General features: G+C 53.9%; 1 protein-coding gene across 1 annotated transcript in view; it reads right to left on the bottom strand.

Moving 5' to 3' along the window:
- The window catches only part of COL22A1 (collagen type XXII alpha 1 chain), a gene marked incomplete at its 5' end in the record, with an annotated part of 208,790 nt that extends 208,472 nt beyond the window's left edge, over window positions 1–318 (bottom strand). The window contains one exon of the mRNA XM_066266381.1: window positions 210–318. Within this exon, the coding sequence (XP_066122478.1) occupies window positions 210–318 (109 nt within the window). The remainder of the gene's footprint in view (window positions 1–209) is intronic.
- Between the last annotated feature and the right edge of the window lie 15,581 nt (window positions 319–15,899).

Genomic DNA, 15,899 nt, shown 5'->3' with positions numbered 1-15,899 from the left:
CGCGCGCAGACTGCGGCAGCCCCACTCACACGCGCACGCGCACGGACGCGCACAGACTGCGGCAGCCCCACTCACACGCGCACGCGCACGGACGCGCACAGACTGCGGCAGCCCCACTCACACGCGCACGCGCACGGACGCGCACAGACTGCGGCAGCCCCACTCACACGCGCACACGCATGGACGCGCACAGACTGCGGCAGCCCCACCTGCCCGCTGGGCCTGGCAGCCGCGGTCCCCACGCCATAGCAGCAGCACCCAGAGAAGGCAGGTGGCGGCGTTCCCTCGCAGGGTGGCCGTGGCTCTCTTGTGCTTGAGGACCAGCATTTCTCGGCCAGGAAGAAACACGCCGTTGGGTTCTACTGGAGCATTTCCTGTGTGAAGGAAAGACACGTTGAGAGGAGGCTCTGGAGCTGAGAAGCCACAAGAGGCGACCTCTGGGCCCCCAGGTGGGAGGAATTCCCCCAGCCCCAGCCTCCCGGCTCATCTTCAGTCATCAGACCCGACACTTCTCACAGTGTGACCTTCTAAAGACCGCAGTCCAGGGTGACCTCCCCCTTCACTGACTGGCACACGAGTACTGAGGACCTGGGGGCCCCATCGCCGTGACTACCAAAGGCTCTACCTGTGCACCAGCACCGTTGTTTCCATCACATATTCTAACTCAGACATTTAATGGACTACTTTATTAGTCTAATATGTCACCAGAGGACATCTTTCTGCCTGTCTTTGCCTTATATTGAGTTCTTAGGGAAGGTTTGTGGAAAATACTTAGGATGTCACATGAGTTTTGAAAGGATCCTGATAGGCATTGTCAAACTGCTTGACAAGAACGTCGCCCTGGTTCCCGCTGCCCCCAGCAGTGTTGGAGTGTGTGTGTGTGTGGGGGGGGTGACCTCCTCACTCCCTACCTGGCAGCATCAAGTACCATCATTCCTTCAAAGTTTGCCAGCTCGATAGGAGAGAGGTTGGTTCTTGCTTGCTATGCGTCTCCTTGATCCAGGAGGTTTATTGGCTGAGTGTATCTCCCCTTCCTATCCATTTCAACAGATACTTATCATTTGTCATGCAAGATCCAGCAGAGGGAAGACCATTTGTAGATTTCATAATTGATTTATTCACTTAACAGATGTTTACCAGTGGTCCTCCTATGCCAGGTGCTGAGGACAGGCAGATGAATGGCACCAGATCCACCCACAAGGGCACTCACTGACACCTGGGAGACAGGTAAGACTCGGGCCAGGGGAAGGTAGGGTGAAATGAGCACAGGTGGAGGAAGCTCCAGGGCTTATGGGAGCACTGGGTGGGGGAGGGAGGTGTCACATGATCCTTTCAGGGAAAGGATCCTTTCAGGAAAGGTCTGGTTTTCTGCACTAGCACCAGCCAAGCCTAGTGTGGAAGGTTTTCCTTGGTTCACGGCCCCTTTCTCTCTGATTCTGACTTGTAAGGGCTCTTGTGATGACACTGAGCCCACTCAGATACGCCAGGGTCATTTCCATGTTTTCAAGTCAGATTGGGAGCAACCTGAATTCTCCCTTGCCTTGTAACGCTGCCAATTCACAGAGATGGGGGTTATGAACGCCCTTTATGTGTGTGTGACGACAAATATATCAGCTAAATTGTACCATTTTAAGCATGTAATTCAGCGCCATTAATTATACATGTTATGTAATGATCGCCACTATCTCCAGGAATTTTTAATCACCCTAGACTGAAACTCTGTAACCATTAAGCAATAACAGATGTCTTTCCATTTATGTAGGTCTTCTTTAATTTCTGTGAATGAAGATTTATAATTTTCAGTGGATAAGTCTTGTGCCTCCGTGAAATACTTTGTTCCTGAGTATTGTTATGCTATTCTCTGATACTATTGGAAATAAAATTATTTTCTTAATTTCTCTACTTTGATTATTGGCTGCTAGTATTCAGAAATGCAACAGATTTTTGAGTGTTGATTTTGTATCCTGAAATTTTGCTGATTTTGGTTATTACTTACAATAGCTTTTTGTGGATTCTTTATGTTTTTCTATATATAGGATCATCTCATCTGCAAATAGCAACAGTTTCATTTTACCCTTTCTAAGTTGTATCCCTTTTACTTCTTTTTCTTGTCTGATTGCTCTGGCTACAATCTCTGAGTCATGGTGTATATACTTCTTTTTATACAGTATTCTATTTGATTTGCTAATATATTTTGACGATTTTTGCACTTATGTTCGTGAGAGATTTTGGCCTGTCACTTTCTTTTTCTTGGGATGTCTTTGGTCTGAGGATTAGGGTAGTCACTGGCTTCATGGACTAGGTTTGGAAATGTTCCCTGTGCTTCTGTATTCTGGAAAAGACTGTGAAGATGAGATGGCCTTTGACCCAGGAATAAATGGAGTGCTCCTAATAAATGCCCTGTGAGTATGGCAGGCTGGTATAGAATCCTCAGGCCTCTTGGTGGTATATCAGTGAGCATTCCTTCTGCGCAAAATGAAGATGACCTCTACTCCTTCAGGGGTGCAGTGAGGCTTACAGAAAGTAATTTCTGCAGAGCGTGCAGGACAGGCCCCGGCATGGACTAGATACATGGTCACTGTGAGATTTCGGGGCCCACCTCCCACCCGTCCAGCCCCCGCAAGCTGCCACGGGCACCGTCACTCTCTTTCTCTCACCAGGCCCTGAGCGATGTCCGGGGCCTGGCTGTCCAGCTGGCATGATGTAGGCCACACCCTGTCCCTGGGAGAACCAGCTCTGCCATTAGTCTCCAAAAGTTCAGCAATTAATTTACTAAGCTGAGTTTCTTCCACAAGCCAGCCTGTCACCATAGTAACCAGCATTCCCTATTCAGGGACCCAGGGGTGGGGGAGGAAAGACACTGAGCAGAAAGCAATTTAGAGGGAGAAAATGAGATTTGGCACACTGCTAGGGCAGCCGGGGCAGAGTGCGATCTCTGTCTGAATCCGAGGGCCTGGCCGCTGCCCACCGGGCGCGGGGGCCGGGGAGTTGCTGGGGTGACGGGAGATGCTCTGGGCAGGAATCTGGCTGGGAGATGAGAGCATGGCGTGACTCTGTCCAGACCACGGAGCCAGGCAGGTCCTTGTCCCACAGGCCCAGCGCTGAGCCCCTGGTGCATGTCTGCTGGGCTGTGTGTGATGCCAGCTGCACTTGCCGGTCACGGACGGGAAGGGGGAGCTGGTGGTTTCTGTCTGTACAGGGCTGCCTGAGCGCAGAGCAGCCTGGGAAGAGGGGGAGGCCTGAGTCCTGGACTCAAAACCCAGGGCTGTGTGACCTGACCCAGTCACCAAACACATACTGAGCACCTTCTGTATACGGGGTGTTGTCCTGGGCAGTGATTTCTCCTGGGACAGCTGACATAATGATGAAGCTTCTCAGCCAGAATCTCTGTGTTCACATTCCATCCCTGCCTCTTCTTACTAGCTGTGCAAACCAGGGGAAATCACTCGACCCCTCTGGACCTCAGCCCTTCCACACATGCAGTGAGGATAACAGCACCTGCGTCGCAGGCCACTGGGAGAACCGAGTCTCTGCATGTAAAAAGCGCAGAACAGCGCCTGACCCGGGGAGCGCACAGGGCATGGTGGTGGTGTCATCGCCCAGTCCTTTGTTTCCTCACCTGTAGAATGGGAACGCCACCCCCGACTTCATAGATCTGCAGAGATTACATAGGTCAGCGGATGTGATCACTCTTCAGAAACTAACATGTTGCGCATTATTGCCATAATGGACCCAAAGGGGGGACTTGTCCGTCTGAGCTACCGAGAGAAGTCAGCTAGCTACACAGGGGTCCTGGGAACACCGCCGTTTCAGTCTCTAACTCAGTCACGCCCCAAATGCATGTTAAACACTCACTAAGTGCCAGCTGCTTTGTCTGCGCAGCTTGCCACCTCATGGTGGAGAAAGACAAGCAGGTAGACGCTGGCTTTTCTATGTGGGTCATGCCCTTGTAAAAGGGAGGACAAGCACCTCACTCAGTCCTGGGAGGTCAGGGAAGGCTTCCTGGAGGAGACAGTGCTCTGGCTGAGCCTGGAAAGATGGGTGGGGCGTAGGCAGGAGGACAAGGGTTGCCTTCTCCAGGAACAGCCTGCCTCCCTTCCGGTATGGCTCATGGCACGAGCAGGAGAAGATGAAAGGAATGGTGAAAGTTCTGGCTGGAGCAGATGGGAGGAATTTGTGCAGAGGAAGGCATTCAAGTGTTAAAAGAGGCAGAGTGAGGGGTCAGGCCAGTGGCTGTTCCCAGGCATCCCCTGTGACAGGAGACGCTGCTAAGAGAGGTGGATTGGGCAGCAACACCAACGAGGACGTCACAGCAACTTCCAAAACCAGCTATCGGTGCCCTTCCTAGGACAGCAGCAGGCCGAGGGGACCAGCTACAGATTCCGTGACTCCAGGGGACCGTCAGAGTGGACGGGTGGGGGAAGGAGAGGGCTCGAGGGGAACCCGGAGTTACAGGCTGAGCGTCTGGGAGCCAGTCATCAAAGGATTCAGAGAGAGGAGTCTGGGGCTGAACACACTGAGTGACTGCGGTGCCTGGAACACAGCCACGTCAAGAAGTCAAAGGTAGACATCGGAGTCCAAAGCACAGAAGAGAAATTGGAAAAGAGCAGAAGGAACAGAAGACGGAGCTCGGGGGTATCATTCCGGAAAAAAAAAAAGAAAGAGAGAAAAGGAAAGAGCTCAGGCCCCCAGGAGCCTTTGGTCCCACTAACGAGCAGGACCAGCCACCTGGTCCTTATGTCCTGTCCAAACAGGCGTTCCGGGGTTTAAACGGAAGCGGCGTGAGCCCCACGCTGCCAGAACGCGGGATCAGTTTGATTGAAGGGGACTGAGATGGAGTGAGAACTGCGTTTTCCTAACCTCCTTTTTTATGTTACGGAATTAAAAATATATATATCAGTAATTTTTTCCCCCTAAGAAGAGGCCAGATGCCAGTTGTATTTCCTAGTTACTAAAAATGATGCATGGAACTCAAGCCACGTCTGTCTATTCTTGAAACGGTGAAGATTCCTAATCTGACCCCCCGAAGAACTGGAAGGCACACCCTCAGCCCAGAGCCGTCAGACGCTTCCTCAGCGTTCTGCACACGCTTTTGGACTCATTGATGAACCAATTCAACAAACATGCATCAAGTCCCAGACTAAGGCCGGGCATGGCCGTTGTCACTGGGTACAGCAACATCCTGCCTCCCGCTGACGGTCTAGGGACAGAAGGAAAAACTAAAGGAAACAAAGGACAACACGGTTTGCGAGAGTAATCACTGACTTGAACACGGCGCAGCCCCGGGGTAGGAGGGGGCTGGGTAGGGCAGTTTTTGCACGTTGTACAAGGGAAATCTCCTCTGAGCTGGGGACGCTTGAAGGGAGGTCCGACGGATGGGACGGAGCCAGCCATCCTCAAAGGGGGTGAGGTAAGCCTCCGAGTTCTTGATTCCTGCAACCAACAGCCTGGGCAGCGGCCGCCGGCTCTCAGACTGGGCCCTTACCCCGCGTCTGCACACCCTCCCGGGGACCCAGGGAGGCTCCTGGTGCCCAAGGAAGGTCCTCGGACTCGCAGATGAGTCCTGCGGTGACCCGCTAACTGCCTTCGGACAGAGCCCCGTCTCTGGGGCCCTCCAGCCTCTCCGCACAGTGTCTCTGGCTCCTGAAACTCCTCTTCCCTCTGCATCTTCTCTTTCTCTCCTTCCATCTTTGATTGACAACCCAGTTTAGATAGGCTTTCCCAGAATTACCCCACTCAACCTCCTGCTCCGAGGACTGACTCCCAAATCCGTCCAGATAGCCCGCCCAGCATCCTTCCTGGGCCATGGGGCAGCAGTCCAGATAGAGGCACGGCTCCCCTCAGCCTGCCCCCCACCCCATCAGCACAGGGAACACTAGTCCCTTTATTATTTCATAAGTATAGTCACACATTTCAGAGATGCCATTCCCCACCCTTATTTCTTCCCCATTTCCAGTGCTGAGTCCTTCCCGATTCTTTCGCCTTTCCCCTCCCAACCACACCGTCTGGGTCCATGTCACAGGAGGCTGTCTCGGATTACAGGGTCCTGAGGACACAGAGAGACATTTCTGTTTCACTTATTTTGAGCAGCGTCTGGCCAATGATGAAGCAATGTGCATAAATAGTGCCGCAGCGCCCGCGCTGACTCTGGAGCGCTGGCCCGGCAGGCTCCCATCTCCTGGGGCAGAGGAAGGAGAAGCCAGGCGCAGGGTCCCCCCTGTGAGACGGGAGACAGCGTAGTGGATCGCAGGGCCAGGGACCGTGGGTCCAGGCTCCTGTCCTCACCACTCCCTTGCTGTGCGACATCAGCTGGTGTCTCTCCTAAACTTCAGCTGCCCCCCCCCCCCAGTTCCTGGAGGGATTAGAGTCCCTCACACAGTGCCCGGCTGTCAGTCAATGGCAGTCATAAAAAATTTTTTTTAAAAGCGACATGCGCTCAATTAAAGGCAGCTGTTATTATCTGAGAGCCCTTTTCGGCGTGGATTTCATACTGACAGCACGTAACCCCGCTCGGGGACCCGTCTGTGAGCACACCCCCCACACCACCCCCGCGGGCAGTGTCTGATCGGACGCAACAGGTCTGCCCGTGTCCTTTCCACGCTCACAGCCTTCTCTGGAAGGCCTTGCTCAGACTGGCCCCAGCCTCCTTTTCGGGTTCATGCTCTCCCCCATCTCACAGACCTTCTTCTCCAACCTCAGTGATGCCCCCTCTTCCTGCAACACCCACCCTGCGCTTTCTCTTCCCGACTCTGACATTGCCTCTGCTGACACCTCTGAGATGAGGGCTTTTCCTTGCCACGCAGACTCCTACTCACCCTTCAGAACCCAGCCAGCGTGTCCTCTGGGAAGCCTTCCCTGATTTCCCAGGCAGGGTGTGTCCCTGTCTTCTTTAGGCTCCCACAGGCCCTTCCCTTTGCTATTATCACCCCGGAAGTGGCATTAAAATTGACCGATTTATATCGCCTGACCTGTGGTGGCGCAGTGGATAAAGCATCGGCCTGGAAACGCTGAGGTCGCTGGTTTGAAACCCTGGGCTTGCCTGGTCAAGGCACATATGGGAGTTGATGCTTCCTGTTCCTCCTCCTCTCTCTCTCTCTCTCTCCTTCTTCCCCCTCCCCTCTCTCTCTCTCCTCTCTGAAAAAGAATGCAATAAATAAAGTCTAAAAAAAAAATTGACCGACTTATTGATCTGCATTTTCCCTGAGCTCCTTGGACTTAGGGACGGCATCTCTGGCCCCTTCCTCCACAGCTGGAGTGATGACAGGCACAGAGAGGGCACTCCGAGCATCAGTGTAGCGGAGAAATGAGTCAACATGTTGAATGTCTGAATTATATCTCACACTCTGTTTAACTTAAATGGTAAGAAGGAGTTCTTTTTTATTTTTTCTAAAAAAAATTAAAAAAGAAACACACAGTCTTGGAACTCCTCCCTCCCGGGAACAGAGCAGGCATGTGGGGGGCACAGAAGGGCCTGTGTTGACCCAGTCGCCACGGTGACTTCCTTGGGTTCTGCAGTTTTCTTCCATGGGGGTCAATGTACAAATGCGCGCAGCACAGGGGAGAGAGGGGCCCCTGAGCCACCACGCTGCGGGCTCTCCCGCTCATTGCCCAGAGGAGCGCCCGGCTCGGGCATCGCTGTGCCTGACTGCCCGACGGAAGCCGAGGAGAAGGTCCTAGAAGGTCTGTCTCTCCTTCAAGGGGGGCCTGTGGGCGGGAACGGGGAGCTCTGCTCATTACCCCTCGCTTTGTGTATCCGCAAAGTCGGCTTTTACACTAGTGTGAGCGCTTGTGGATGGGGGACACGAAGTCGGCTTTTACACTAGTGTGAGCGCTTGTGGATGGGGGGAGTCCCACAGGGGGCCAGGGAAAGGCCTCTGGGAAAGTTCCGTCTGAGCGAAGGGCCCACAGTTCTAGCCTCTTGCCTGCCCACCTGAAGGTCCATCCAGGTGTGGCTGATGTTGACCTGGTGACGCTAACGGACTCACTCACTCACGTGTGTGCTTTCTGTCCGTTGTCCCCTGACTGCTCCCTCCCCCGTCCGGCCACCAGCCAAGCCCTTCTGCGCTCCCGCCCTCTCACACTCATCCCGGCCCACCCACTCACCCACACAAATGCCCACGCGTGCCACAGACACTGCAGCTGCCTCTGGGCCTGCCCATGGCAGGGCGACTGTCCGCAGGAGGGACCGCTGCTTCAGAAGCAGAGCGGCGAGTGCTTCTCCCTCCGCAGCTGCAGCTTGATCAGCGTGGAGCAGAGGAGAGGCACACAGACTCGTGGAGCAGAGGAGAGGCGCACAGACTCGTGGAGCAGGGGAGAGGCGCACAGACTCGTGGAGCAGGGGAGAGGCGCACAGGCTCGTGGAGCAGGGGAGAGGCGCACAGGCTCCTGGAGCAGGGGAGAGGCGCACAGACTCGTGGAGCAGGGGAGAGGCGCACAGACTCGTGGAGCAGGGGAGAGGCGCACAGACTCGTGGAGCAGGGGAGAGGCGCACAGACTCGTGGAGCAGGGGAGAGGCGCGCAGACTCCTGGAGCAGGGGAGAGGCGCACAGACTCAGTAGAGCAGCGTAGCATAGAGCAGCAGTTTCCAACCTTTTTTTAAAAATCTCATGGTACACATTAACTACCAAAATTTGGGTGTGAGGGCAACCTGGCTGCGACGCCGGTCACCCCATGGTCGCCAGGGTTGCTTCGGCTGACCTGGTCGGCTCGGCGGGTGTCCCTTCCTCCCTCAGGGCTCCGTGAGCGACTCTCCCGAGGCTGCGCACTCCGATGACGAGGACGACCTCCCCGATAGAGGAGAGGACCGTTCTTCAGTCAAGGGGATATGAGCAACTGTGCTCCCTGCTAGAACCTGCAAACACGCTCTCAAAATTCTGCAGCACGCCGAAAAATATGTGATACTTTTTGCCAATTTTGCAAAAAAAAAGAAAAAAAAAGAAAAGAAAAATGGGTATGATTTTGATTCATTCACACCAGGCAGCTATTGTGCTGGCTGTTGTCATTTTCTTATTTGACGATCTAAGGGAAGAGGGACCGGTGCCCCTTTCTGCACATTTTAAAAATCCTTGCGGCACACGAGTTACAAACCGCTGGCATGGAGCAGAGGGGCTCTCCTTACTGGTCACTTGTCCTGGGACAGGTCGCTTAACCTCTCTCGGTCTCTCCTCATACATGAAGTGATTACTAAATGCCTGTAAGGTTGTTGCAGAATTGCGTGGGGCGGGGAGGACTAACTCGCAATGCCGATGTCCATGTTCTAGCCAGGACTTGATGCACGGTGAGTGGAGGGCCAGGGTGTGGTGCTCCGCTCACCTCTGCCTGCAGCAATTGAGCTCCCCCCCCCATAGCACACTGAGCAGCTCGGTGTTGGGGTGTCATCTCTGCCCCTGAAGTCCCTAAGCACACCTGACACACTGCAGGCATTCAGCATGGGTTGAATGATTGGGTGCCCTGTACAAAGAGCTATCATGAAATGACCAACCAAAGAGGCAAGGGATTGCAGAAATCCATACACACACACACACACACACACACACACAGAGAGAGAGTACACCTACTAAGTCATGTACTTTCTCAGCGTGCGGACAGGCTAGTGGGGTCAAAAGGGAATGCAGAAGCCCACGTCACCTTGCAAAGGTCACAGAAAACTGACCTACTAGGCACAGAGGATGTCAGGCCTGCTCCCTGACCAGAGACTACAGGGCTCTAGGCTGACAGTGCTTATGCTTTCTGAGCCAAAGGGCTCAGCAAAGATGTGCTAAAAGATGCTAGAAACCGCAGAGCCACATTCAGACCCAAGTCAGACATATAGCCGCTGGCACAGCCCATCTGTGAATCCCACTAAGCCTGGGGGCCTCGACAGCACCCAGGGTGCCACCACCTGGTCATCAGGCAGCGCCCTCCCTGAGCTGGGCCTGCTGGTGGGCAGCGTCTGGCACGCACACCGTACGTGACCCACTGGGCTGAGCATGCTCAGTATCAGCAGGACTCACCCCATTCTGACACTTCTTGCACTTACTTAACTGGGATTTAAACGAAGTTGTAATTTCATTCACTCACTAACTAGGTGTCAGGTACTTGGTTACTACCATTCTGAGATAACTTTATTCCACAAAGATTTGTCGAGTTCCTGTGGTGTCCTACAGCCGTGTAGGTACTGCTAGCTTACATGGAAGTAACGCAAAGCCCACGGACGTGAGGAGCTCATTGCCTGGTGCATGGTCGGCAAACTCACTAGTCATCAGAGCCAAATATCAACAGTACAACGATTGAAATTTCTTTTGAGAGCCAACTTTTTAAAACTTAAACTATATAGGTAGGTACACTCCTTATTGAGGTAGCGCCCGCACATGGTATTTTGTGGAAGAGCCACACTCAAGGGGCCAAAGAGCCACATGTGGCTCGTGAGCCGCAGTTTGCCGACCAGCGGCCTAGCAGCAAAAATGGGCAAGTCCACAGTGGATTACATCAGTTGATGATGTGGGCTGGTCAGGGTGCCGGGGGCAAAGCAGGTCAGAAAATCAGAGATGCAGAGAAAAGCCACAGCAACTCTGGGAAAAGGCTTGGGTGGCCATTAGGTGTGTCCCCAGAGGCCTAGAAACATCCCACACGGCGTTGCCACACTCTGTCCATCAGTCTGGCTGATGGACTCACAGCAACGTTAGAGCAGGCAAAATGGACTCGTTAGAGCAAGTCAGTGTTTCCATTGCTAATGGAGTACTTCCTGTGGAGCTAGATACTGTGCTAGATACACAGTTTTCTGTCCGTTTTTTTTATTCCCCCACTCTTCAGTGCTAGATTTTGACTGATGTATATGTTTGCATACAAGGTGAAAGGATGTCTGCCAGAATGTAACAGTTGGCTAAGCTGGGGTAGGGGGTGGGGGTGGGAAGAACCCAGCTCAGTGTGGTTGCTGGTATTGTTGCACATGTAACAATATGTTTTTGTTACTTTTATCATTTGAACCATGATAATGAGAAATACTCTTAAAAAGATATTCCAAGTGGTCTGTCTTTTTTGTATGGATTCTATATATTTACCTAATTTATATACACACTTAAGGAAGTCTGGAATTTTGGTTAAGGGCATGGGCTTTGCACTAAGATATGGGTTTAAATCCCAAATCCACCACTCCCTAGTTGTGGGTTAAATGTCGGTAAGCCTCCCTTTGTCCGTCTGCACAGAGGGTAACAGCATAGCTGTTTCACAGGAGTAAATGCTGTGTGTGAGGTCTAGCACACACCCGGGCACCGACCGGCACTCAGTCTCAAAGAGGCTTAGGGGGGCACCTTTATTATTATTATTGCAGAGTTCAAAGGATGTCATGGGGAAAGGCACTTAATTTATTTTACTCTCAGTGCCCCCCAAAAGATGAAACAAGGACTGATGAGTGGGAATGATAGGGAGGGAGCTTTCAATCAAAGGGAGACTCGTAACCAGGCTCTCAGCAGTGACCGCAGGCAGCCCTGGGAGGTGGGGACTCAGCCACCAGAGCTGGGCCAGGAGAAGACGGGCAGGTGCCTGGGAGAACTGGGACTCAGTCATCAGTAAGGTGGCCGTGGTGGCCCCATCTCCCAGCCTTCCGAGGAAAGAGCCTAGAGAAGGAGTGATGATTTGGCGTAGTCACTCTGAATTCCTAATCACAATCAAGTTTGCAGTTGTTTCATTTTCAAGTGAGATACTGTTTAAGGTACTGTTAAGGTTAGTTTGCTTTTCCTGGTCTTTGTGGACTCAGGAGTGCACTGTCCCCAGGCCACTGAGAGAGCACACAGTCAAGGGCAGCTCCAGCTGGCTGCTTCTGCCACCGTTTGGTTAAAGGGAAAGCTTCTTCCAGATGCTTTCAACCAGAAGATGGTGCAAACTCCTATTTTTCTTCCAAAGTTTTATTATAAACCCAACTTTAAAAAAATTAAAGTGATACTCTCATCTCTACTATAGTATAGCTGGAGTTAAGTAGAAGGGGTGAGCTTCCAATAACTGGGAGTATACAAGCTAAGGAACTTCGCCATCGGACGGGCTTTGTCACAGTAGGATTCTGACTGGTGGGTCCACCCTATATACCAGGGGTCCCCAAACTACGACAGTGAACTGGCCCCCTGTGTAAAAAGTTTGGGGACCCCTGCTATATGCTGTCCGTCGGTATCTTCCAAGACTCCCTTTGTTTGTGTCATGAGGTTACCCGGCTTTCAGCTGCTCACAAATGCTTCTTCCTACTACCTCCTTAAGAACCAATATGCAACACCAGAAACCCTGCCCCTTGGAAATAATCTGAGGGACGTCTTTGCCACAGGGCAGAAGTCACGAGCACAAGGATCCTCACTGCAGTAGCAGGTGGAACAGTTAGCACGGCACAGCTCATTCGCCTGAAGGGATCTTAAGAAGCCGTAGAAACGGTACCTATTAAAACCACAAAGGGAGCGGTCGATTTTGCTAGATACTGAAGCTGAGGAATGATCACATCACATCATTCATTCATTCGAATTTGCATTCATGTGATGGGGCACTCACTCACTCATTGATTCAACAGACCCCGTGCCGGCCCCAGCCGAAGTGCAAAGCAGACGTCAGGCTGACCACCTGGCTTGGGACTGGTGGTCTCTGCCACCAACCCAGCACCCTAATGCAGACACACACACACACACACACACACACACACACACACACACACAATGCACAGTTCTGGGTGGGAAGACCAAAGGATTGACCCACTAAGTCCCCGTCACTGAATGCGTCCTGTGTTTGAGACCCGCCTCTGTGTCTAAACACAGAGCAGACAGGTCACTCACATCCCCCTGAGCTCTCTCCTCATCTCTCCTGTGGGGGGACTGCCCCTCTCCCGGCGTACCTGACGCGGGACTTCCTCGATTCAGGAGCTATATTTGTTGGGCAGCCTGGGTGTCTTCAGTTCCGAGTAGGGGATTGGCTGGAAAAACCCTCAGAGGCCTGTCCCACCCTAAAAAATGTCAGTGAGCCCCTCTAGTGTTCGGGTCGTCCTTGGTGGGCCTGCTTCGATAACCATGTCCCCTTTGGGGACTTCCCCAGCCTGCGGGCAAAGGCCTTTGCTGACATGAGAGGGGACTTCGGTCCCCAGGGTGACTTTGAGAGCGGACTTCGGTCCCCCAGGGTGACTTTGAGAGGGGACTTCGGTCCCCATGGTGACTTTGAGAGGGGACTTCGGTCCCCAGGGTGACTTTGAGAGGGGACTTCGGTCCCCCAGGGTGACTTTGAGAGCGGACTTCGGTCCCCAGGGTGACTTTGAGAGCGGACTTCGGTCCCCAGGGTGACTTTGAGAGCGGACTTCGGTCCCCAGGGTGACTTTGAGAGCGGACTTCGGTCCCCAGGGTGACTTTGAGAGCGGACTTCGGTCCCCAGGGTGACTTTGAGAGGGGACTTCGGTCCCCAGGGTGACTTTGAGAGCGGACTTCGGTCCCCAGGGTGACTTTGAGAGCGGACTTCGGTCCCCAGGGTGACTGAGAGCGGACTTCGGTCCCCAGGGTGACTTTGAGAGCGGACTTCGGTCCCCAGGGTGACATGAGAGCGGACTTCGGTCCCCAGGGTGACTTTGAGAGGGGACTTCAGTCCCCAGGGTGACTTTGAGAGCGGACTTCGGTCCCCAGGGTGACTTTGAGAGCGGATTTCGGTCCCCAGGGTGACTTTGAGAGCGGACTTCGGTCCCCAGGGTGACTTTGAGAGCGGACTTCGGTCCCCCAGGGTGACTTTGAGAGGGGACTTCGGTCCCCAGGGTGACTGAGAGCGGACTTCGGTCCCCCAGGGTGACTTTGAGAGCGAACTTCGGTCCCCCAGGGTGACTTTGAGAGGGGACTCCGGTCCCCCAGGGTGACTTTGAGAGGGGACTCCGGTCCCCCAGGGTGACTTTGAATGTTCCTTCCTGTGTTCTCTCCTACCTGTTCTCAGGGGAATCCTTCAGCCTCTCTGATCTTTCCTTCCTTGTTTATGAAACGAGATAGGAGGACACACAGTGCAGGGCCCTGGCCTGGGGTGACCACACAGTCCCCGTTAGCCTCTGCGGCCCTCAGTGGCCGGGCGGCAGGAGAGGGGAACCGAGCGTGGAGGCTGGAGAGGAAGCACTTCCCAGTGCAGGACGTCAGCCTGAGAGAAGGCCTTCACTGCCCCCCTCCCCCTCCCCGGGTCCCAGGGGCCGAGGTTCAGATCCGTCCTCCACCAGCCAGCCTCCCCAGCGGGCTCACTGGGGTTGGACTGGAGCCCAGGACCCAGTGAAATGGTCCCCCTCCTTCCACTCTGTGGGGACTCAGGACAGATCAGCTGCCTCTCCTATGGGTCACCGTGGCCACAGCACTCTATTCCTCCACCCCCCAGGATTTTGCTGTGGTGGCATTTACCTTTCCTGGAGCTCTCTTCATGGGAGCACCCCCACTCCTCCGCAGCCCTCTTACAGCGGGGCTGGAGGGAGAGAGCAAGCCCAGACCTCGACCAGAGCCCACCACCCTCATGTCTGGGGAAACCCTGCAGGCGTCACCGATGACCCTGGGTGACCGGAGGGCACACGCCTGGCTATAGAGCAGGGGTCCCCAAACTACGGCCCGCGGGCTGCATGCGGCCCCCTGAGGCCATTTATCCGGTCCCCACTGCACTTCTGGAAGGGGCACCTCTTTCATTGGTGGTCAGTGAGAGGAGCATAGTTCCCATTGAAATACTGGTCAGGTTGTTGATTTAAATTTACTTGTTCTTTATTTTAAATATTGTATTTGTTCTCGTTTTGTTTTTTTACTTTAAAATAAGATATGTGCAGTGTGCATAGGGATTTGTTCATAGTTTTTTTTTATAGTCCAGCCCTCCAACGGTCTGAGGGACAGTGAACTGGCCCCCTGTGTAAAAAGTTTGGGGACCCCTGCTATAGAGGACCAGCACCCTAATGCAGGCCTTACAGGAAACCAAGCGCAAAGTCCCCCATCTCCTCACTTCTCAGGAGAGTAGGGCGTGTACAGGAACCCTCCTGCTCGGTCTACGTTGGCAAGCCGTTAGAATGAAGTCAGGGTCACTGGCGAACCGTCGCAGCTGCCCGTGGGCTGGATCTGCCCGCGGGGCCCCCACCTCACCGCTCTGTAGGTGTGAAAACCCTTTGAGAGAACTGATGGCACTCTGAAGACGCCCCAGAAAAGCCAGTTACCCACAGATTTCTGCCCCAAACATGTTACAGGCTCGTGGGTTCCCGGAGCCCTTCCTGGATCCTGTTAAGGGAAACCCTCGTCTCTTCTAGCCTCTTGCCTTAACAAAGGTCCAACAGCAAGGTGACAGTTTCCCGAAGTCACACAATAGCCCTGTGACAAGGAGATCCAGGGTGGGAGGGGGAGGGCTTCCTCCCTCAGAAACACTGACGCCTCTACCTCCCCGCGTCTGGGTAGCAGGGGCGAACTAAGATCTGTCGCGTGCTGACCACACACCCCGTACTCACGGGTTGTCACATTGTCCCTTCCATCCCCTCCTCTTGGCAAAGGAGGACACTGAAGCTCACTGGACACAGATTTCTAGCTCCGGGCATTCAGACAGAGAGACAGGACTGGACAGCGAGAGGGGCCGCAGGTCTCCGCCCTGCACCTGCACCCCCTACCAGCTGGGCGGCGCCCCATCAGCAGGACCCTCACGCACAACGCAGAAGCCCTGGAATGTACAATGACCCGGGCACAACTCGGAGAACCCAGCTAGAAGGGGTCTGAGGCAGAAGTCTGGCTCGTGGTACACGGACAGCTATACATGGTCGGTGGGACACAGGCTGGCTGGGGCTGGACAGACCTGTGTAGAGACAAGTGCTAGCACGAGGTTCTGGAAGGTGACAAGTAAGGCAATGAGGTGTTGGGAGGTGTGCCCAGCACAGAGCGCCAGGACAGCCGGAGGGCCGCCTTCCTCGGGGGATGCCTGAC

The sequence above is a fragment of the Saccopteryx bilineata genome, chromosome 3 (assembly GCF_036850765.1).
Source record: "Saccopteryx bilineata isolate mSacBil1 chromosome 3, mSacBil1_pri_phased_curated, whole genome shotgun sequence".
NCBI classification, from domain to species: domain Eukaryota; kingdom Metazoa; phylum Chordata; class Mammalia; order Chiroptera; family Emballonuridae; genus Saccopteryx; species Saccopteryx bilineata.
Note: the sequence above shows the minus strand (reverse complement) of the source record. Positions and strands in the feature narration are given on the sequence as shown.